This window comes from Apteryx mantelli, chromosome 5 (genome assembly GCF_036417845.1).
Source record: "Apteryx mantelli isolate bAptMan1 chromosome 5, bAptMan1.hap1, whole genome shotgun sequence".
NCBI classification, from domain to species: Eukaryota; Metazoa; Chordata; class Aves; order Apterygiformes; family Apterygidae; genus Apteryx; species Apteryx mantelli.
The window spans coordinates 11696275-11719295 of record NC_089982.1 but is presented as its reverse complement, the minus strand read 5'-3'; the positions used below and the strand labels follow the sequence as shown (position 1 = coordinate 11719295).

Here is a 23021-nt window from a genome sequence, read left to right as displayed (position 1 = left end):
AGCAGAGTAAGTCCAGTAAAGGCAATTGAAGTTCAGACTGTGTCTTGAGCCCTTGGCTCTGTTTTGTCACCAGCTTTTTGAATGATGAGTCTCTGGAATCTGAATTATGAACAGTTTCTGCAGAGCATGCGGCCACCCTTCATTCAGGAACCAGCACTTAAGGCACCATGTAAACGCAAAGCCTGAAGCGCTCCTTCTGAAACAATGCATTGCTGCGGCACAACACTGGATCGTTCAGTTTGCTGTAGTTTCTGAACCTGCAAAGTGAGGTTAAGAATATGGTTAAAATATGAAATTATTTAAAAGCAACTGTCTTGCTGTTTAAGCACTTCGGGGTGTGTGTGGGGGGGAATGTTTTATTTCTGTAGAGAATCTGAGTTTTAAATCAAAACACGCAGGGAAAAAGCAAGTATTTTGTCCGAAAATCAAATTGTTCTGATTCATTGATCTTAAAATGAGTAGGTTTCCTCATAATCCCTTTTTCCACCGTGGAATGGACACAAGAGGCGGATAATCTCTCTCTCAGGCAGGAATTCCTATCCAATACACTGACCATGAGGGAGTTTCAGTAGAGACTGGGTCTGACCCAGCATTTGGGGAGACTGGGCTCTTCAGGTAATTAATGTCCTTCCACTGGAGCATTTCCAAACCAAAATATTTTGAGCTGTGATTTTTCATAAAAAGTCAATCTTTTTCTGTGGAAAAAATTAAAGGAGGAATTCCAATTTTTGTTTTCGTCAAAATTTTCAGCATGGAAATAAGTTCTTAGCGGCTGTGATGAAAATTACATACATCCTTTTAGCTGACTTGCAAGGTTACTTTTGAATTCCTCAGGCGGAAGAACTGCAACAATGAGTTATAAACTAAGAACTGTGGCTGTGGGCAGTATTGGATGCCCGTATTGCACCATGGTCTTTGCTTTCTTGGTGTTTGGTGGATTCAGATACAAAATTTATTTCCAGCAATGTTATCAGCTGAATAACAAACAAGAATGGGTAAACAGTTGTGCTGTTTGCATACAAGTACAAATAGTAATGAATGGTAATTCTAAAGGGTGATTTTCATGTGGGGAAAAATGCATATTTTGGTACTGTTGACATTGCCAGTAACTGAGTGAGAATAAAACAGCACTATAATTTTCACCAGCCACTTGATTACTTGGAAGTCAGTGCTCAATTTGCCAGTTAAATTTGTACTGTTGCAGATTTAAGATGGGATTTGGATATCAGTATGCATTATCTCTGACTTGAGTAGTTGAGACTGAATAGCTGATAGCAAAATGCTACTCAATTCTACTTGTACAGTAGTCGAGGTGCATTTAAAAACAGCTTTCTTGGACCTTACTTGACAATAAATGAGTCATCATCAGGAATAAAAAGCAGTAAGACTTCATTTTATGTGGTTTTATGTGAGAGAACTCTGAGCAAATCTGTTCCATAAGAAGGTATAATTTTTATGTGATCCCACTGTGAATGATGATCACGTTTTTAAAAAGTGCGTTTCAGTGATCATATTGATTAGTCTAAAAACAGTCACAAATATTTCAAGCTTTCATGGTTCTTACAGATTTTTAATTTCTTCATTTAAAATCTTAGAGAACAAACAAGAAGCCGAAATTCAATGCATGCACATCAAGTTAGTCAACTGGAATCTACCGTTTCTCAGCTGCGTTCTGAATTACGTGAAGCTAAGAGGATGTATGAACACAAGGTGTGTATGGATTCTTGTGTTTAGCACTAGCTAAACTGGATATGTGCATATGTGAAGAGTTCTGGATAGATAAGGAAAGCGTTTTGACAAGGCATTGCTTCAGAAGAACTGGGTGGATGAAAAGATAAGTCACATTATCCCTAACTCCATAAATTTGTATTATTTTTAAGAACAAACAAGGTTTCTCTAGCATGGAATAGTTTTACAGAATGCATTGAAAGCATACCATAAATGACGCCTTTTGGGAATATATAAAAAAGGATTCTACATTACAAATGTCACATAGTGGACATTGTTCCACTCTACCACTAAAGAATATATCAACAAAAAACGGTCAGACAATAAAAATAGCTTCTTATCTGAGCTGTAGCACCAAGAAAAATTTGCTGGTAACTTTGTCTTGGTAAGTGCAAAGATGTGAGAGCATAGGCATTAGGGCAGCTCTTGACAAGCATTCAGATGCCCAGAGATGCTCCACTGTGAGTTAAGAGTCTAACATTCACTGAAATCCATAGAATTCTTATTAGAAGGATATGATAACAGGCAAAACAGATGGGCTGGTGAGCATCTGTGTATTCAAACATTTTTTTTTTTATCCTATTAGAAAACATTCTCAATAAATTATCTTTTTTTTAACCACACTCCTCCCTGGAGACCAACTCTTTTTCTGGGTAATGCAGCATGGAATTACTGCAGACAAATGGAGAGAGCTTCATACAATCCCACGACAGGATTTCTCCCTTTCTTGGAATCTTTCTTTTGAGAAAATGCAAAGGCTAAAGTCTGCCTTTTCCCGGTGAAAAGAGCAAGAGAACTGCAAGATTGATTTGAGGATACTTCCCTAAAACCAAAACATCCATCTTGTGGACTCACCCAGAAGCTTGAGGGTTTACTCAGGTAAAGACTACTACCAGTTCTGACTACCTGAGGACTTAGGGCCCCCCTGTTACCTCTGGCTTTGCTGAGGGTCTATAAGTGAACCGTAAGAGTACAATGACAGCAGAGGACTACTGTGCAGATGCCTACTAGATGTCCGCTAGGCTCTTCAACAACTATTAGAATAAGGGCATTTGCCCAGGACGATTTAGCCTTTTACAATAGCAGATAACTCCAGCTCACTAGTCACAGCATTTATGTCCCCTTTCTGTATAATTTACATTTCCTCATTCACTTATTTTGTCCCTTTCGATTCTAGTTTTATCAACAATTTGAATATCTTTAATTCTTTTCTCATTACTGGTAAAGTATAATTCACATTTCCCTTAGAAGATGATGCAAAAATAGTTGCTGTCCACTCCCTTTAAAATTAGTGGAGCTGACTCATGCAGAAATGCTTGATGAATCCAAATCCAGTTTAGTTTACAAGTCATGAGGATTTAGGCAGCCTTCTCCTATGTACTATTGGAAAGTTCATGCCACAGAATGCTATGTGGTTTGACAGAGCTGATAATCTCTGATCCAAAAAGGTCAGGGAATGGAATGGCAGGATTGTGGCAGGTCAGGTGTGGAGCTGTGGTGTGCACATACTTGGACTATAAAGCAGAGCAGGAAAGCCGTTGCCTTTTATCACTTTCATAGATTTTCACTTTTCCACCAATTCCATTGATTCACATATATCAAAATTCACACTAGTCAGTTCCAGAAGCGACTTTTCACAGCATCACAACCAAACTGTTGTGAATTTGTAAATTAATCTCTGCTATACTTCATCCTCAGGGAGAAGTACAATTTATGTTGTGCTTTTCATGTAGGTCTGTTTACTTAAGGTCTTTTGATTTAAATCATGCAGTGCACTGCATAAGAGCATATCATATATGTAACTGTAGTGTGTATTCCTTAGACATATGCCTTTTCAAAATGTTTAGCTCATAACAGATATAAAATTGGAAGTTACAGAATCAATTATAGGTTGTATTTCACAGTCTACTAACTCCAAGAAATGTTGGTTTCATGTGTCTACAAAAGAATATACTATTTGGTCCATCAATATAAATTTGCTTCCAAATAGGAAGTACAGTATACTGAATTACTAAGCTAGACTTTAGTGAGAGACAAGTTGATAGGTGAAGAACATTTGATCTAAGGCTGCTCTGTGGAATCATTCCCGGGGAGGAGTGGGTGAGAATCTAAATTAAGCTTTTACAGTTGTATTTCTCTCTCTTTTACAACAAGCATTTCTCCACAGCTTCTCTGGTAGGAAAATACCTTACCAACTATAATTTTCAAGGGAGTAGGTGAAAACTAAAGCCAGTGTGAGTTGTTGATAACAAATACTTTCAGCAGTCAGAAATTCTGGTACTTATTTGTGAATATAAATGTAAATATTTAACAGAAAGTGTTCTGTTTGGATAGGCCACTATTAATATTTTTCTCTTTATTAGAAAGGGTTGTAAACTGGCCTACCATCTCATACACGTCTCTTACAATGTCACTGCCAGAAGTTGCAGAGGAAGACAAGAGAAAGAGATTTATTACTTTTGTCGTATGCTAAAGAAACATTCTTAAGGAAGTAGAAAGAAAATGCCCAGGTTTTGCGTTGGCCAAAACAGAGATTGCAGATCTTAAAGTGATTATTAGAATACCACTGCAGGGGATTTAGTATATTTTCTCTTAAGGACTCCATATAAATTGCACTTTGCTTATACATAGACTATATTGGGTTTTCTAGCTGCTGATCCTGCAAACCAACTCAGGAGCTTGAATTTTTTTTCTAAAGCTTTTTTCACCATTGTGCTGACGACGCATAAAATTTAGTATTTACAGTGTAGGTAAGGAATTTTTGATGACGTTTGAGTCAGGGTAGAATCGAACTCATGCTCGTGAACCTGAGTTAGCTCTGCAATGAAACTGAGCTTAATCACTGGAATAAGACAACACAATTCTGAATATGCCTAGGGAGCAGCTCTGCTGAGTCAAAAGACATTTGGACTTCTTTTGAGTAGCAGTAAAAAGAAGCAGACCTACTTTTTAAAGTAGAATGCATTAAAATAATTACTTTGAGGTGCTGGATTGCTTTTTGTTTGTGCTTTTATTTTAGGTAGAAGATCTTGAAAAGCAGTTGCACCTAGCTCGTTCTGAGATGGCAGAAGCTCAGACAGAACGGGATCAATACAGCCAAGAATCTGGAAATCTGGATGACCAGCTTCATCAGCTGTTGGTAAGATCAAGTGATAATATTGAAAAAATCTTGCTTTTTAAAAGCCTCTCCTTTCTGCTGATGTTCTGGCTTGTACATTGCTTGTTTTAGAGGTGTGGCAGCCTCCTTATAATTAGGTTTGAGACTTTCCTTTCATTATAAATTTGAATTAGCTTTGAAGAAAATCCCCCAAAGCCTTTTCCATTAGAAATATCAAACAATGAGAATTAGATGAGAATTAGGATTAGTTTTGTCAGAGGTTCAGAATCCTTGAAAATATGCAAATCATATTAAAGACCTCAGCCACCTTCATTTTAACCCCATAGTTTATCCCTTTGTTAAGGAATCTTGGTCCTTTTACACATATTTTGTAAGACATATCCAAGATTTGCATTAACAGCTTTAAACATTCCTTTGTGATTGATTGAGAATATTCACAAATTGAATGTGCAGTACAGAAATTTTGCCATACACAGTTGGTTTCATCACCGCGTCTCCATGCATTATAATCACCCTTACTGTTCTTCTTTACATAAGATTATACTTTAATGACTGAATTTTGGGAGATTAGTTTGTGTGGTTTCATTAAGTCTGTCTGCTTAATTAGTGTCACGGTGCTTCTGAAAGAGACGCTGAAATGATTTCATTCGGTATGGTGTTCTTCTAATAAGGAATATGTTAAGTAAATCTTTTCCTATAGATTGCACATAGTTGTAGGGAAGATTGGAGTCAGAATAATCATTGTATAGTTGAAAGCTAGGAATTCTAATTTTAGGATCCCATTTGTTTCAGTGCCTTCACTTCGTATTTCCATTCTCTGAGCTTTTGACTTTATTCTCTGCTTCACTTTAACCGTATATGGATAGTCTCAACTTCAAAATAATAGCAAAAGTTATTCGTAGCAGAAATGTCTATTCATAATTATGTTTGCCCAGATTTTTAATTCATATTTTTGAAATCAGTAACTCCGAAATGTGTATGTCAGAGTTTTTAATCTTATTTACATTTCTAATTATAATTTATAATTTTAATTATGTACTATTAGTATTATCTTTGAGATAGAAAAGATTTAAGGTCTGGAGAACATGTAACAAATTATTGTATGAAATCAACAAGGAATGAACAATTCTCATTAGTGGTAAAGGATGGATATTTTTCTGAGAAGCCTTCCTTGGCATACACTGTAGTGCTTTATTGTTGTTCATTTAATGTTGACACAATATAATCTCTTTTTATTTCGCTGCTTATACTGATTTGAGGATGGATATAAATGACATCGAAGACTTCCGTGTGGCAATGTTATATGCTTCAATGTAATTATAGTAGCAATATATAAAGCAGATAAAGTTGAAAGCTATTGCTTTGTCGTAAGAAAGCATGCGTAGGAGGTGTCAAACTAGTTTAGTCAATACTCCTGTCTTCTGTTACATGTAAATCCATGCAGTAATTCCTATTTAGATATGCAACTGTGTAATTGAATATTGCTAGTGTTAAGAAAAGAACAAAAAAACAAAATATGATTCAAGGAGGGAGATGACTGTAATTTCTCATAGGCTGAGCTACATAAAAAAGAGATGGAACTAAGTCTAGAAAAAGAGCAGAACAAGAGATTTTGGGATCGGGATAGAGGCAACAGCATCACTATTGACCGTCTAAGGAGAGAACTGGATACCAAGAACATGGAATTGCAGCACATGGAAAACACTGTGAAGGCAATGAAGATCGAATGTCAGGAACAAACGGAGTGCCAGGTTCGTGAGCAACTGCAGCTTTGTGGTGTTCTGGATAGAAAATGTAACGATAGGGGGCTGTAGTTCAGACAGAGCTGCAACAACTTGGGTTATCATGATTGGGAGGCCTCTGCAGCTAAAGTGCCAAGGTTTTCCAACCAAATATATTAATGTAGGACAGTCATAGTTTACATCTTCTGTTTGTTAATCTATCCTGTCCAGTCTTGATCTATGGTCACTGCTGTTGCAGTAGAAGCATTATTTTTAAATTTGATTTTTGTCGGTGAGAAGATTCATGAGAAATTGAATATTCTGTTGATACTGTGTTTGCTTTGTTTGTAAACTTCCAAAATAACATTTTAAAAAACTCTGCAAAAAGTTTGATGCTGCCAGAAGAAACAAACTGTTCAAGGCAGTATTTTCAGTAGTGACCACTTCTGTAAGAATAATGAGTAAATGAAAGGCCTTCCTAATTGCCCTACTTTATGCAGTGCTTAATGAGAACAAAATGATATTTATGCCTTTAACCCGAATTCTAAGCTGAATGGAATCTTCTGTCAGAAAGAACTACTTCTGACAAAGTAGACTCCTAGACGTGGAGCCACAATCCGATCCCTGAGGTATCTTCAAGACCTCAGTCCCTCAGAAATGAGCTATAATTAAGTAACTCACTGGCAGTTTCACTAGCTACTTTGCATTATGAGAAAAGATCAAGTTATACTGATTCTCTTGTTATCTACCAAACCAGTGGCCTTGTGCTACTTTGCATGTACCTTCTATAGTTTCCCAAGCCATTGTTTTTCCCTTCAAATCCTCATACTGTGATGTTCATTCTTTTCTACTGCTTCTAGTCTGTACTGCTAGCAATTCCTGAGTCACAACACTTGTGTCATAAATGGTGAAACTCTATGTGCATTGCTGCCTCAGTAATAAAATCAGTGATAAAATAGCCAGTACACAAAAAATTTTTCCAACTTACAATGCAATCAGCTCAGTTTTAATAGAGATCTTTAGCCCCAACTCCTCTGAATTCTGCACAGCGCTGCCATTTTGTTTTTTTCACATCGCTCTATCATGTTTTGTTTTCTGTGATTCAAAAAATATATATTGCAAGCAGTACTTTATCAAGCAGGGAAAGAGGAAGGAAAAACAGAAGAATCATCTGGTCATGATAGACCTGACCATGCCAACTTAATTTTCCTGGGAGACTGTTAGATGTGTACGATGAAATATAGAAAACCAGAAGGGGGAAGGAAATTCTGAAGGTAGGAATAAACATTCTTCTTGGTTGATAGTTTCATTGCTTTTATTCAGGTGGCTGCAATTAAGGAAAAAAACGAAAGCATTGAAAGAGTCTCTTCCCTGACTGCCCAGCTGGAGTCAACCAAAGAGACGCTCCGTAAAGTTAAGGAAGATCTTACAGCCAAACAGATGAATTTGGAGGCTGCTGAGAGAACAGTATCAAATCTGACGGCCTGCCTGCAGGAGAAGGAGAGAGCTATTGACATTACCAATAAGGAAATCAAGAAGCTACGTTCACAAGTTGGCAGTAGGATGCAGGAGCTTCAGCACCTAAAGAATGAAGGAGACCGTTTACGCAATGTGCAGTCAGAGTGTGACACACTGAAACTGCAGGTGGTAGAAAAAGAAAGGATTATTGGGATCTTTCAAAAGCAAATTGATAACATGACCCAGATGGTGGGCCAGCACAGTCGAACTGCTGGAGCAATGGAAGTCGAGAAGTCTCAGCTTATAAAAGAAATCAGTGACTGGAAACTAGAAGTACAAGAACTTAAGGTCTGTAAATGTTATTGTATTTGTCTCTTTAAGACAGTTCGTTTGTTTTTTAAGTCTATATATTAACACTGTCTGGTTTTCAAGCAGGTCAGACAATGCACCTTGAATCCTAATAACGTTAAAAGAGTTAGTGGATAGGTAAGGATGATACTATCACATGACCATCAAAAAGGAATAATCTATTTGTGCAAAGCAGTTGCCAAAAGGTTTGTGAGAGCTGGAATGTAGCATACTGTCCTCAGTGATACAGTGGTCCACATGAGTAACAGAACAAGAAGTATCAAGTGTTACTAAGAAATAAAACTCCCTGGGCACGCAGAATTCCAAACTGAGTACACTATTTATAACTGGTTATTTCTCACACAAGAATCACATAATATGGTAGTCTTAGTCAGGTCAGCAGCTTCAGAAAATTTTTACTTCAGATAGGGAGTTTGGTTCTCTTCTATGAGAAGATAGTTGAGTATTAGGAGTGAATATGGAGGACTGAATATGGGCTGCAAAAGGATGGAAAGCATTCTCACATCGTACACCTGGCAAGGTAAAACATGTGCTCTAAAGCCATCAGTTCAGATTCTATTACACTCTTTTTGCCTGGATTAACAATGTTCAAGTAATTTGTCTCTTTTACTCTGTTTTTCTTTCTTGCCCCAAATTGTTTTCTGACAAATGAGATTTAAAGTAATGATAATGTCTGCACATCTTTATTGTTAATTTATGTATTTCTACATATTTCACATATTTATTGTGGGGGTTTTTTTGTATAAATAGATGGTAAAAGAGGAGAAAGAAGCCAAAATACTTGAAATGGAGGCCAGACTGAGTGAACTGGAACTGGAAAAGGTTAAACTGGTGAACACATGCACTGAGAGGCTCCATGCGGTTAAAGATATGAAACTGGAAAAAGACCAGCTAATGAATGAACTGAAAGCCAATCGCAGTGAGCTAGCTGGCCTTGCAGGTAGGGAGCCTCAGCTTAGCTCAGCTCAGATAGCTGCTAAATCAGGCTGATGTTAAAAATAGAAGAGCAGCTTGCTTGCTGAATCCAAATATGGCTGCTGGTACATCAGAAGGTTCCCTGCCAGCGTGTGGTGGTCAGATTGCTTTGGAGAGCTGAGTCGTGGTTTGGGATTCTGGCACAGAACGACGGAGATACAATCTTTATGGCAATCTCTCTGCACCCTGTGCAAAAATAGTAATTGCTTGAATGACTTTCTTTAAAGGCCAATGAAGCACATCTAGTAAATCAAAGATTATAAACTTTACTACTTTTCTAAAGTGTTGTTTAAGGACACTAGCAGATCCCATTAACCATCTATGATCAAATTACAGAGGAACTTGACTTCATTTCTCTTTTGTTGTGGTTGCACTATATCATTATATAAAAGCTTATGACTTAACTCCCACCATTACTTTCACAACTAATGTATGTGCAAGTAGATCAAGTTAATAGTAAACAAAAAAACTCAGGGTAAAATATCAGGGCCTGCACCTGAGCAAGCTCACCAAAATTCAAGGAGGTCCTCTGTTACAACAGCACTGCAGCCAGACAGATGATACTGTGATGATACACATGCTTTGTTGTCTAAGCAACCCCATACTCTGGTAAAGTACCCACTGGTGACATCTGTTGCTTCACAATCACGCTCAATACGCAGCCACACTTCTAAACTCATTAAGTTTTATAAGAATTAAACAAATAATGTAATTTTACATGGCAGGTCTGCCTTAGGTTTTTATGGTACTAGCCAAGTGAGTGAGGTGTGAGAAAGGCTTTATCAGAGCAAATGACCACAGAGGAATCGGGGCCAAGCTGTTGATAGAGTTGGAGCGCAATGGCCCATAGCTGTATGGATGATGTGAGAAGAACTGGAGAGATGTATAAGAAACAGAGCTGAGAAGCAGAGTGAGAGAGAGCTGGGTGCAAAATGGGATCAGTTCAGACCTATGTCAGGCACCTATAGGCGAGGCTGGAGAGAATGACGTGGACAAAATGCTGTCTCTCATCAGTAGCTTTACCTTTCACAATGTGCAGTTTGTTATAGCAGTGGAGAATCAGAAATGTGGATTTATATCACCTTGTTGAACTGTTGCTTTGGGGAGCAATTGAAGAACACTTTTTTTCTACTAAAACAGAAGCTTCTGGTGATGTGCAAAGCACTGAACTACAGCTTCTATATTTGTTAGCAATGGTTGTTACTTGCTTTAGGTCTTTGCTATTTGCATATCTAATATTCCCTTAAAGAAGTAGGTAACAGGTCAGTAATCTTTGTCTACAAGAATGATGACCTTTGTCCACTGTGATTTCAATCTTTACTTACACTCGTCAGAGGAATATGAAGATTTGAAGAGGAATTACCAAGATAAAACTGAAGAGATGGAAAATACTGCAAAGAAACTGAAAATGCAGTTGAAATCTGCCAAAGCTGAACTGGATCAGACCAGAGCTGCTCTAAAGACTATGGAAGGATCTGATGGCCACGGTAATTAAGGAAAGACCTTCCCATCCATTTGTCTTCTTAACAAGAGGATTTTTATAAGTATTGATAAAATTTATAAGTAAAAGTTATCTCAATAGGTGTTAATGATATTCCAGATACTCTGTGAAATAAAAAAAAAAAGAAGTTGCACATGCAGACATATTTTACCATTTACTACATACTGTAAAATATACACTGTGAGCTGACTTTTCTCACGAGATCTTTATTCAGACTTTGAGGGAGTGCTCTCTTCTTGTCTTGTATGTGTCATGGGCCTGGTACCACCACCATCGGCAAAACTTTTGTTGATCGTAATCGGTGGTTTGCTGATGTTAGTGACAGTGGTGTCCTGGTTCAGCATATCTGCCTTGGCGTATTGCTGGTAACTGACTTCCAGAGTGTCTCATCAGAGCTCAGAATGCATAATCCATGTTGCTTGTTGAGAATTAACAGTTGGGAACCTTGTTCTTTTACAGCGATGAAAGTTGCATTGGGAATGCAGAAGCAAATCACAGCCAAGAGAGGACAGATAGATGCATTACAGAGCAAGATTAAATTCTTGGAAGAGGCAATGACAAATGCAGCTAAGGTCACAAGAACTCCAAGTAAAAGTATTTAACTATATTTAGAGACATTGTTCTTTGGAGAGATGTAGGACCAAAAGCATAATTAGCCCAAGGAGTACCAAAGGGAGTATTACTTGATGTAATGGGCACCCTCCCTTTGCTTCCTGTTGGCATGTGATAGACCAAGGAATGTCTCCACGACATAAATTAGACTCCCCATTTTTTTCCTGTGAGCTCTGGGTGTTGAGGTCTGGCTAGCATATTCTGTGACAAAGAATCTTTTTATCTGCTCACTGTAACCTGTCCTTCTCTACTTCTCTACCTTCTCTGGCTTCTGTGACTTGCATGAGTTTGGACTGATGTTTGGTGGCCATGAACACCTTTATGTGTACAATGGACTGCTTAATATCTTTACAATAGTACCTAGACTCTGGTAAATTCTTTGGGCCTTAAACTGGAGGAGCTCATTAAAGTGTAATGTAGAACTTTGACCTGGTCACAGACTCCTGAACTTAAAATTCCAGCTCAAAAATGGGTCTAAAATCTGAGAAGTTACTTCGTCAGAGCTAGTCCAATTGCACCGTTCTTTATAAGACCTCATCTTCCCCTTGAAAAAACTTGTCTTTCTGCAAAATACAATAGCCAAGCTTCTGGAACAGTTCCTTCAAAACTTTCAAAAATCAAAAAGATCACAGGAAAAAAATAGGTATAATATAGGTAGCTATAAATTCTTGTCTCACACTTTGTCCTTCATCTCCTTAAACCCAGGAAAAGCATTATCTCAAAGAAGAAAATAGTAAATTAAGCCAAGAATTGAGCTGTATTGCAACAGAAAATACCAAGATGGCTGGGGAACTGGAGATCCTGAGGTCACAAGACAAACGTCTGAAAGAAAAAATATCCAAGATGGAGGCAGCCCTTGATAAGGTAGCTTTCAGTTCAGTAAGACAGCTGGGTGCTTTCCCATGGTCTCTTAGGAGGAGAAGATGTCTGACCTCTTATCCAGGTTGCATTTACTATGTTCTCTTCACATGTATTGCAAGCTACATACCTAAAGAGAAAACTGTGATTAAGACCGTTATCTGGATTTTATGGTAAAATGCTTCTCTTTTCATTAGGAGAATCCTTGATTTACTCCTTACTAGCTCAGGGAAGTAGAAATTTGGGGGAACTGAAAGCGGATCAACCCTCCAGGCACTAGCGCTGGCTCTTGTGTGGCTCCTTTTCCTGGGGGTCGCTGCCAGAAAGGGCACTCTGCAGTTATGAGCAGGGCTCTTCCGGAGCCGAGCGTGGGCACACACTGACTCAACACACATGTCAGTGCCCAGCCCAGCCTGAGTCAGCTGGCTGTGGGTCCCGCAGGGCCAAGGAAATTTTTAAGTACCTCATGTTGTTGCATTTGCCTTTTTTAATTGAACTTTCTGTTGCTGACATATCTGCCTCTTCAATCTAGGCGTTGGAGTTAGGTCCGAGTAGCACATAAATTACAGGTGAGCTGTTGGACTCTTCCCGCTGCAAGAGTCCTTTTCAGATGCTTAGAATTTTAACTTTTCAGGATATAAACGTCCATGGATGGTGTCTGTCATGAACTGGAAAGACAGTTTTCAGACAAAACAGTTCCACTCTTTCTGAAAATAATATTAGAGAAAAATAAATTGCTCATTCCTTTAAAAAAAAAAAAAAAAAAAAGCTCTGATATCTCCCAGGTGTGGCATTTCCTACTTCAAATGCTTGACATTGGAAACTTAACTTCCTTTTATTGTAAATCATTGTGAACAGTACTAGCCAACTGACAGAGAGGCTGAGACGCAATGGAGGCTAGCACGTATGATACACTGAATACCAATTCATAGAAGTTACTAAAGATTGCGCTGTGACTTCTGACCAGATGTTAGTACCTACCGTTGCAGATCATCCACTGTAAAAACATCATAAAGTATAATTGGTCATCTGGCTCATGAACAGTGATCCACAGCTAAATGTTCAAAAAGCTGCTGCTTGTAACCATACGTGCGCAGTGCCTCAGTGAGCTGGCACTTGCATCAGTGGTAGTTATAAAGAAGCACAGAAAGAAAGTCATGTTTTATTTTAGTCATGTTTTATTCAATGAAAAATACTTATATTATTAGATGTTGCCACATCTTTTCACAGTATACCATTTTAAAGACAAAATAGTATTTAACAATGAAGTGGAGGTCCAGACACGTCAACAAAGTTATCAAACATACTTTAAAACCTTGAGTAGGATTTTGCTTTATTAAAACACTTGAATTGTCTAATCCCCAAAGTGTTCAGTAGGTCTAGGACTGTCCCTGACAGGATTAACGCCCTTCTGTGATGTTGTAGTGTGCATATTATTGCTACTAGGATCATCTGACAAATCTGTTGCCCGTGTAACCCTATCAAGGAAGGCATCTGATCATCTTACGTTTCTATAAAGCACTTTCCATACTGCTAGCAAAAGATAAATAAAGAATCTGTATGTGTGCATTCTTTTTCCTGTGTCAGAAGGAAAACATGAGAGAATGTAATTCACAGAAAACTAGTAAAATTAATTTAGGCCTGTTGTATCCTCTCTTACAGGCATCCATGCAGTTTTCAGAATGTCAGTGCATAATCCAGTGCCAGGAACAAGAAGCTATGCGCTTCAGATTGCAGCATGCTTTGGATGTAAAAGTAAGTACTTTATTGATAAGTGCAGACCTGAAGTAGCTGTATTTACTTTGTGTCTTAATTTCAGTACTAATCCCATTTATTGCAAGGTGCTCTCAGAAGTCTGTATTCTGAAACCTTTACTTATGTGGAATAGCTCCTTACTGCACAAGTAATGTCCATAATTTCGATTACTCTGAAGTGCTGCATACTGGAAAGACATCAAAAAATTAAACAGTTCTAGAAATATTTGACCATATGCTCCAGCTACTAAGCTCTTTCAATGACACTTCAGCATTTTCTTGCAGCTTCAGGCAAATTAAAACTAGAAACGTTTATAACATTATTATGAAAAATGAATTGGAGAGGCAAGGTCTATAGGGCTGGGTGATGTTGCCTTTATTAGACCAACTGTAAGTATTAGAAAGTGCTAACAAGCTTTTGGGCCCACACATCCTGCTCCAGGCCTGAAATAGAAGCAGCAACCTTCAAGCTATTTGCAGGCTGGGAACAGTGGCTTTTGGTCTTACTTGATGATGTGAAGTAGTTAGGCAACATGAAAAAAATATCATAAATTTTTAAGAAGCAGACCGAGATGCTAGCAAGGGGAAAGCAAATATGGTCAGAAGGTGCCTGGGAGAGAAAGAGAAAGAGACGTGTAATTAGTGTCTGTGGAGCTGTATAGCATTAATGAGAGATAGAGTTTATCTGTGAGTCCAGAATTCTTACTGCCTAGTAGAATTGGGCTAATCTCTTATCTTTACTAATCAGTTTAATACAAAATATTTATTTCTCCCTGCTTTGTTGATAACCACAGACGATTAAAGCTACAATAAAACTATTACTACAAATTAATGATACACTGAGAACAGTAATTCTGTTCATTAATTTTAATGTTCAATAATTCTTTTAAGTCATAAAATTTACAGTGACACCAATTTTTAGTTTTGATTGGGAAATAAAATGTTATATTTGAAATACAAACATACATAAACGATGCAAAAGAGAGTTCATATGAACCATGGCAAAGGTGGAGAATCTCATTCTAATGAAAGAAATTCTCACCTCAGTGGGAAAAGAACACACAAGAAGCGTGGGACAGTTTAGTTTTGTAATGACCCTGAGACTTCCTCCGCTTGAGTGGTTCCGGAGCATACGATGAATGCCTGAAAACAATTGAAACCACCACTGTTGCATCCAGTGCAGTCCCTAAAGGACTTGAAAGGGTGATGTCTGAGGACATATAATAAATATTAGAGAGTGTGTTGAGAACTGAGCACTAGATATTATAAAAAGATGTAACCAAAAGAGAGGCCCTACTCCAGAGGCCTTGCTCTCCGTACCCCCTTTTTCTGCTTGGGCTGTGACTAATGTTCTTCCGCAGGAGCTGCAGGGCCCAGGCTACTCATCAGCTTCTGCTTCAGGCAAGCAGCGGCATGTGCTCCCGCTTCCCCACCAGCACTCCGCGAGTGTGCCACCTTCCCTGAACCGTGTTCCTCATGTGAGTACCTGCCTCGGGCTGGGAAACTGCACTGAAACAGGGATGTTCCAAAGATTAAAAATACATGGAATTTCTAAATGGGAAAGCAGGTGGTAGGAGGAATCCAAAAGAGGATTCTTACCAATAAAGATTAAATCCTTTCCTGTATTTCTCTTACATTATGGACTCACCAGTTTTCCTTTTCTCCCTTTGCGAAATGTATCTAAAAAACAACCAGGCAATAAAAAATTATGTAGATCATAATAGCAGTTTTTCTTACTTTCATATTTTGTTTTCTCTCACCAATAACATTATGAGCTTTCAAAATTGAAGGAACTGATTTATAAGCATTTTGTTTCTCTCTTCTTTTTTTGCTAGTAGTTTACTTGTTGTAAATCGCTTACTTTTGGCGGTGAAAATAGACATGTACATGGTATCTGATCAATTTCATTATGTTCATACAGGTGGTTCACCTGTAATGGCTTTTCTTATTTAAATATTTGAGTTCTTCTCCAAGTTCCCTTTCACGGATTAAGATCAATTTTGTCCTAATATTAGACATTTTACTTTCCTTCCTTCCTTTTGTTTTTGTGTATCTACATTTAGATTTAAATTAGATGCTAGTGCTGTTCTGATTTTTCATCACAGAAAGCATCATCTCAAATCTCTCTTGCAAAAAAACTACTTTTTTTTTCTGTATAGATTTTGTATAACCCTCCAAACTGCACCTGATGTAGCTCCCACAGAAGTTAGATGAATCCCCATGTACAATAGCAGAGAAAGCATGTCTAGACTGAGAGGCAGATGCACTCTAGGGAACACCCCACATTGTTTTCCTAAGCTGAGTATTTCGTGTTGTCCTTTCCTGCTGTGTATACAGCTTTCCTTCCCATGGAAGCCAGGGTGTGGAGGGGAGGATGGTGGGTACCCAGAGCTCGCCCTAGGGTGGAATTAGGATGTGACCAGGACAGGTGTCCACCTAGAAAGCATTCCCAAGTTCCACGGAATGGACAGTATAAGTGATATTATGCACATACTTTATTTATAAGTATAAAGATGCCATAGGGTTCTAAGACAGCTCCAGCACCAGCTGTCCCCTAAAGAGAACCTCCAGCTCCCCTTTACTTACATACGTGGTCCAGTTCCATTGCTGCTGCCCCCACAGAACCCAAATATAGTTAATGATCCTGGGGTGCCAGCAGATTTTACCCCAAAATCTGTGGGAGACTACAAGTTAGTGCAGATAGCATTCAGAAACTTTTTCTGTTTTACCCTTTCTGATGTGACATTGACATCAAGGAACAAAGGATAGTTAATTCTGTGAAATCCCTACAGCATCAGGCACTCCCAGTCTTTTTTTCTTTGAGTTATTCAATTTATATTTCTGGGGATAGAGAATAAAAAAGGATTTTTTTTTTTTTACATGGTAACATGGTTAAGACAATAACAAGATGTAGAAGATCTTGATTCAAGGTCTCCTTGAATCTACTTGGTTCCAGGTTCCACTGCATGCTTAGTTATTTGTACAACATGAAGCAGCCCCAACTTGAGACAAATCCAGTCTTTGCCAATAGCCTGGATCCTCACCAGGGATGTAGGATAGAATAATTTGGTTCAACTCAGTATTGCATCAACCCATTCTGAAGCTGAGGATCCCTTCTTGGTTTAAGCTCTGCTGAAACTAGTATGTGAGCATTGAAAGTTCCCATTTTGATGAATTGACCTTTTTTTCTATGCAGACATGTTAGCAAAAAGTTTCTAGCCTGTTCTGTCCACAGATGAGACTTAAGTCAACGGGAGTGGGGCTTTGAACATATGAAGTGCTGTGTACACTGAAAAATCCGATTCTTACCTACTGAAATTCTTTCTTAGAAAGAATGGCTTCTTTTGAACTAGGCCTTTGCCTCAAGTCCAGATCAGTAAAATCAGAGTAATATTGTTCTTCATCGCAGCGTAGGGCTGTGACAATGAAGTGGTTAGTATTTGCAGATAACTCAGATGTTACAGTAAGGAGTACCCTGAGAAATTAATATTTCTGTCTTCAGAGCTATGTTTGCATAGTGTGCAGTAAGTATTAGCTGCAATAACACATTAAAAAGAAGGAGAAAACACAATTGTCATTTAAGTGACGTTTGTCCATTTTTGGTACTGAAAAAGGCAATGGAGAAAACAGGGTATCATCTCATACTTAAAGTCATATTGTAATGTTTTTCACCTTGCAACTAGAGTAGCAAACTTTTTGCAATGTTTGCTTAAAATACAGATGTTACCAGTGTTCTCACTTAATCATAAGAAGTTTCTTTACAAAATTCTGTCAGATAACAGATTAAGAGTCTAATCATGTTCAGAGAGTATTTTGACAGTTTTCAAGTTACCGTGATCTCGCCTCCACCAATTTTCAACTAAAGTTACCAGAAAATTACCAGTTTCCAAATTTTAAGTCAAGGAAAGAGGGGGAGAATACATGCGTAACTTTGGATGAATATATGTAGGAACTAAAAAACAGAATACCATTATAAAAATGCTTTATAACAGAATGATTTTATTTCAGATGCCATCCAAACCAGGCATTTTGAAGGAGGAACCACTGCGAGATTTAAAGAGGATTCTTCAAGAATTAAGCTCAGACAGTGAGATCCCCTCTGTGGTTCTTAGCAAGAATGACAGTGACAGTGGGAGAACATCACCTTTAGCAACCATGAGGAACACAGTGTAAGAGTATTTCTGTTGTGTGCTGTGTACTTGTATTGCCTTCTGAAACTAAGGTCTGGCCATTCATGCACTTTAGGAACAGTATAGGCTGCTTTTTTGCAGGAAAACTGGGTTTAGGAATAAACTTGAGATATCTGAGGACACTGTCAGCTCCTGTTGCTTGCCAGGTTCATCAGATGCTTTAGGTGGCAGGGAAATAGAAAGTGACTATGCCATTTGTCTTTATTGTTTTGCTTTTAGGCATTTGTGCTTTTATTTTAATTTTCAACTCCTTTCTTCTTTTTCTGTGTTATGTAAATATCCCTTCTCTTATTTTGGAAGCAGGCAAGTTTCTTAACATACAAATGACAATGACAATGGTATATGAAGTTGAAAAATCAATACAACACAAATTCCGATGTTTCCGATCCAGGACATAAAGACACTTTGTTACAGAAAATATAATTCAAGGGCTTTCAGTAGGATCCTTTTATGTTAAACATGACTTTTCTTTCATAATATATGCTGATGGAACTGTATCAGATCAGTCCCAGGTTGCTCATATTCTGTTTTTTTTGCTTTTCACAAGCTATTCATAGTGAACCAATGATCTGCCTGTTATCAACATGCAAATTTTTGAGAGCTTAAGTATAGAAGCTTCTATTTTAGGCCTGGAAAAGGACTTGTGCTCAAAAGCTTGTCTGTTTGTCTTACTTTTCAAGTAATAAATGTACTACCTCTTCCTACAAACTTGGCTTTGCCTATCGTTCCTAGAGTCCTTTGGGGGTGTGAACAGTCAACAGTGCTGATTTGCCAGCATCTGCTATATGATTATTGCCTATGTTCTGTGCTTATAGTGGCAGTGGGAGAAAGTGTTGCTTCCTACATATGGTTGCAAGCTTGTGCGATTCAACATACGGTTCAGATTGGAAAAAAGTGGGTTTTAGGAGAATTTTTCCAGCGTTTTATCTCTCCTACAATACTGTTCTCTTTCAGAGCTGAAGCGAGAATGGGAGAATCCTACACCTAAACATCCCTCAAAATATAAAGTTATCTGTCAAAGTGTATGGCTTTCTAAGTCCTGTTGGTTTTGCTAATTCTGATAATGTCTTTTTATGTTTTTGGGTTTTTTTACACAGAGATGGTGCAAGTAGAGAATGTGCTGCTACCTTCAGTCTGCGTTCAGATCCTTGCAAAAGGTGAGAAATCACCTTTCTGAAAAGATCCCAAATGATACAGTTATTAGTCAAGAGGATACAGTAAAATGACTCAGATGGTATTTTGAGAAACAAAAGCAGACAGAGCTATTAAGCAAAATGGATTAAATAATTATGAAAAAAATAATATTTATGTTCCTAAAGACTAGAAATTCCTTGCAGATCAAAATTCTGAGATAGATTAGTCAAGTAGTGATGTATAAGATTCGTTGACCAGGCTTGTGTTCCTTAATCTCCAAAGTTTCTGTTTCCATGTGCCACTGACTAAAGAAGTGAGAAGGATTATTAAAAGGCATTCTGTACCATAGCATTTTCTTTAAAGAAAAATGTGACAATGGCATCCACAGGATGTCCTTGAAATCCCCAGAAATGAATACATTTCCTTTTAAGTAGAATTTTTAATAATTGAATAGAGGGCTTTTGTCAAAAGAAACACATGGTATGTGGAAAGCTAGAACAAAATGCTTCTAGCTAGCTGAGCCAGAGCTGAGATTTTGTTGATTGTCTCCTATGAAAACTGAGATTAAGATTGTTTGGGTTATTTTTTTTTTGTTCCCAGTGCCTTAGTTAAGAATTGTGGTGTATCCAAAGTTACAAGTACAATAGCAGAGCTGCTGGTGGGAGTGGAGCATTTCTACAAAAGCTCAACCTTAAATTCAACAGAATTTTGCTTCTCTGGAACATTTCCATGTGATAAAATAAGTCTGGTCTGGTTTTGGAAATCAATCAAGTTTAATGATCCATTTCCATTATCTCATCAAATATCACTGTACTGTAAGAATTTACAGTGCCCGAGAACGTGTATGGGATCAAACATGAAAAAGGCAAGAATTCATGTCATGGCAGTCATCTGATGGCATTAGGTGAAATATTTGATTCCAAATATTTGGATGCCATTCGGTAGAAGCTAAATAGAAGCATTGTTATGTGAGTAACCAGAAAGGAGATTGTTATGGCTTTAGTTATGAAAAGCAGACTTTTATTGTATTTTTAAAAAAATCTTTATGACTATACAATACTGATACTGAGTATAGTCCTTTATTTCCCAAAGATATCCATTGCTTCAGTGGTCTAAATTCACTTCAACTCTAATACATCTTTTTAGTGAGCTCAGATAACAATTCTACTATGCTTTGTATTCAGTATTAGGATATGAACAACAGTCAGCAGATGCATATCATTGCATTCTGCTTAAAAAACAAACTAATAGTCTAAAAATGTAAAATACAATGATCCTATTGGCAAGGCTTTTGTTGTGATTTTGACAGCCATATGTCTTTCCATGCAGGGAAACACCGGTTAGAGACTCTACTACTGAAAGCAGCATGGAACAGGATACTTTCAGCTGGTGAGAAGTGATTTCACTTAGCTGAATTACCTGCTTTTCAAAATACTGATTTGAGATTCAGTTTCTAAGGCATTTTTAAATTTCATCAGTCCTGAGTTTGTTCGTATTATTTTATTCATTATGCTAAAAGCTTCCTGGGAGTTACAAAACTAAGCTGTGAGCTTCTTTCATCCCTCTAAGTAAGAGCTCTGGAACTTATTTGCATTGTTTAACTTTAATATACATGTATGAGATCTGTGGATTACATATTAAAGCTTCGCACTCACTGTGGTGGCTTGCTAGCATTAGCAAAACTTAGCATGATACTTCCAAATGTGAGCTTTGCCATCATTTTGCTTGCAGGGATCCTTTACCTTTACATACTGCAGATCTTCAGTCCCAGGATGTTTCCCTGCCTTTCACATCCACTGGTAAGTTTTCACTGGCTGCATTTGAGGATGAGTGCACCATATAGATGTGGAACTGGAACATTACAGAATAGTAGAAAAACAAATGCAGTCCAAATACAGTATATTTTCTTAGGTCACTTATTGAAATACCTCTTAGCAGAAACTATTTACAAAGTCTCCATTGCAATTGGTGCAAAAACTGTATTTTGTTGCAAACCTGCTCCATGGAGACTGATATCAGCACTCCTGAAATGACTATCTCCTGTGATGGTTATTCATGAATAGTGATAGTCTTGTGTAATTTGTGTGGATAATATTTTCAAATTTTGGTGCCTGAAATTAGGCTCCTAAATTCTATATTCAGGTATCTAAATATTGACATGCTTTTGAGAGGAGTCAGGTAGTTGCAGACTGTTGATTTCATTCAAAATATTGGGTAGTCAGTACCTTTTAAAATGTGGTGATGTTCATTTAGTAACCTAAACAGGAATGTAAGGACATGGCTTTGAGCATGCAGTTTTGAAGATACTAGTCCTAGCAGTCTTCTCCTTTGTTGCCCACAGATTCTCCATTCTGTGAGTTTCCCCCTGAATATTGCCTGCAAATGCTGATATATTTAAGTGTTATCTCTTAGTATTTATGGCACTATGCTTCAGAGACCTGCTAGATCTCCACTGCTCATACTGAAGAGTAACCCTTTTGGGTCCTCTTTTTAAACTTTTGAACTGTAAAGAAAATATTCTGAGTAGGTATTTTCAGCTTTCTAGCCAACCTGCTACAGCATCCAGGGATTTTCCTAGCTTCCAAAATAGCTGCAAGTTTAGTTTTTATGTCAGAAGACTCAAGAAGTAGTTGGACAAGGGGAATTTGTTGGAAAAAGCCCTCAGAATTTTTCTCAAGATGTCCCAAAATGGGTGTTAGGAGTGAGGAAATGGACTAAGGGAGGGAAAAGAGAAGATTCTGCAGTAAGTCTTCCCATCATTAGCTGCGTGCAACCTTTTTTAATATTTATTATGTATACTGTATGCATGAAAATAAGTTGCATGATCTGTTGATTGCATATTTCTGTGCATGTCTTGCCTCTTTTCCTTATGACCCTCTCTCTACCAGAAATTCAAAGTATATGAATCAGTTATGTCAAGGGAGGGAAATGGCAGAGCTGTGGTACACAATGTTGTCTTCTCTGTTTCTTACACCTAAATAAGGGGATCCAAGTGAGCAGTAACTTACAGGGAGAATTGGGTGGTTAACAGCTATGACATTCCCGTCTGGCTTGGTGGAAATAAACGTGAAGTGAGCTGTCAGCAGAAAAAACAGGCGCTGCTTTCTCCTAGGCAAGTTTAGAAGCTGTTCTTCACATGACAATCAATTTAGCAGAGACAAACATGTTTTGCAAAAAGGCTGTAGCATCCTGCTCCCTCAGCTACTGATAAGGAACAGAAGGGATCAAAGGGTGCAGTGGAGGGGACCCAACTTTGTAAATGTTGCATAGGAAGCGCCGACACTGGTAATGGAGCGTGTGTTCAGGTGCGCACTTACTGGTCTTCGCTTGGTGATCTTCTAGGTGGTGCATCCATCTTCTTAGCAGCTCCTCGTTACACATCATCCCCCAAGAAGGTCTCTCGGGAGGAGAGGTGCAAAGAAAGGTCTCCAGTGCACTCACTGTTAACTGCTCCAGCCGATGACCTTGCCGCTGATCCTAGCGCTTCACCAGAGCACAGACCATCCACGCAGAAGGGTGGCTCTCCAAGGGGTGCAGCCACAGGCACCCGAATAGGTAAGTCTGGTCCCATTTCCAGTCCAAAGAGCTCGGCTGGGTCTCTCC

At 38.2% G+C, this 23021-nt stretch overlaps 1 protein-coding gene across 1 annotated transcript in view; it reads left to right on the top strand.

The window, feature by feature from the left end:
- Positions 1-23021, top strand: part of CCDC158 (coiled-coil domain containing 158) — a 32049-nt gene that overhangs the window by 5017 nt on the left and 4011 nt on the right. Inside the window, exons 6-20 of the mRNA XM_067297071.1 lie at positions 1596-1710; positions 4748-4867; positions 6400-6597; positions 7891-8373; positions 9145-9334; positions 10704-10856; positions 11330-11442; positions 12188-12346; positions 14003-14095; positions 15456-15572; positions 18103-18263; positions 19382-19441; positions 20748-20807; positions 21150-21217; positions 22761-22973. Coding sequence (XP_067153172.1) covers positions 1596-1710; positions 4748-4867; positions 6400-6597; positions 7891-8373; positions 9145-9334; positions 10704-10856; positions 11330-11442; positions 12188-12346; positions 14003-14095; positions 15456-15572; positions 18103-18263; positions 19382-19441; positions 20748-20807; positions 21150-21217; positions 22761-22973 — 2303 coding nt within the window. The remainder of the gene's footprint in view (positions 1-1595; positions 1711-4747; positions 4868-6399; positions 6598-7890; positions 8374-9144; positions 9335-10703; positions 10857-11329; positions 11443-12187; positions 12347-14002; positions 14096-15455; positions 15573-18102; positions 18264-19381; positions 19442-20747; positions 20808-21149; positions 21218-22760; positions 22974-23021) is intronic.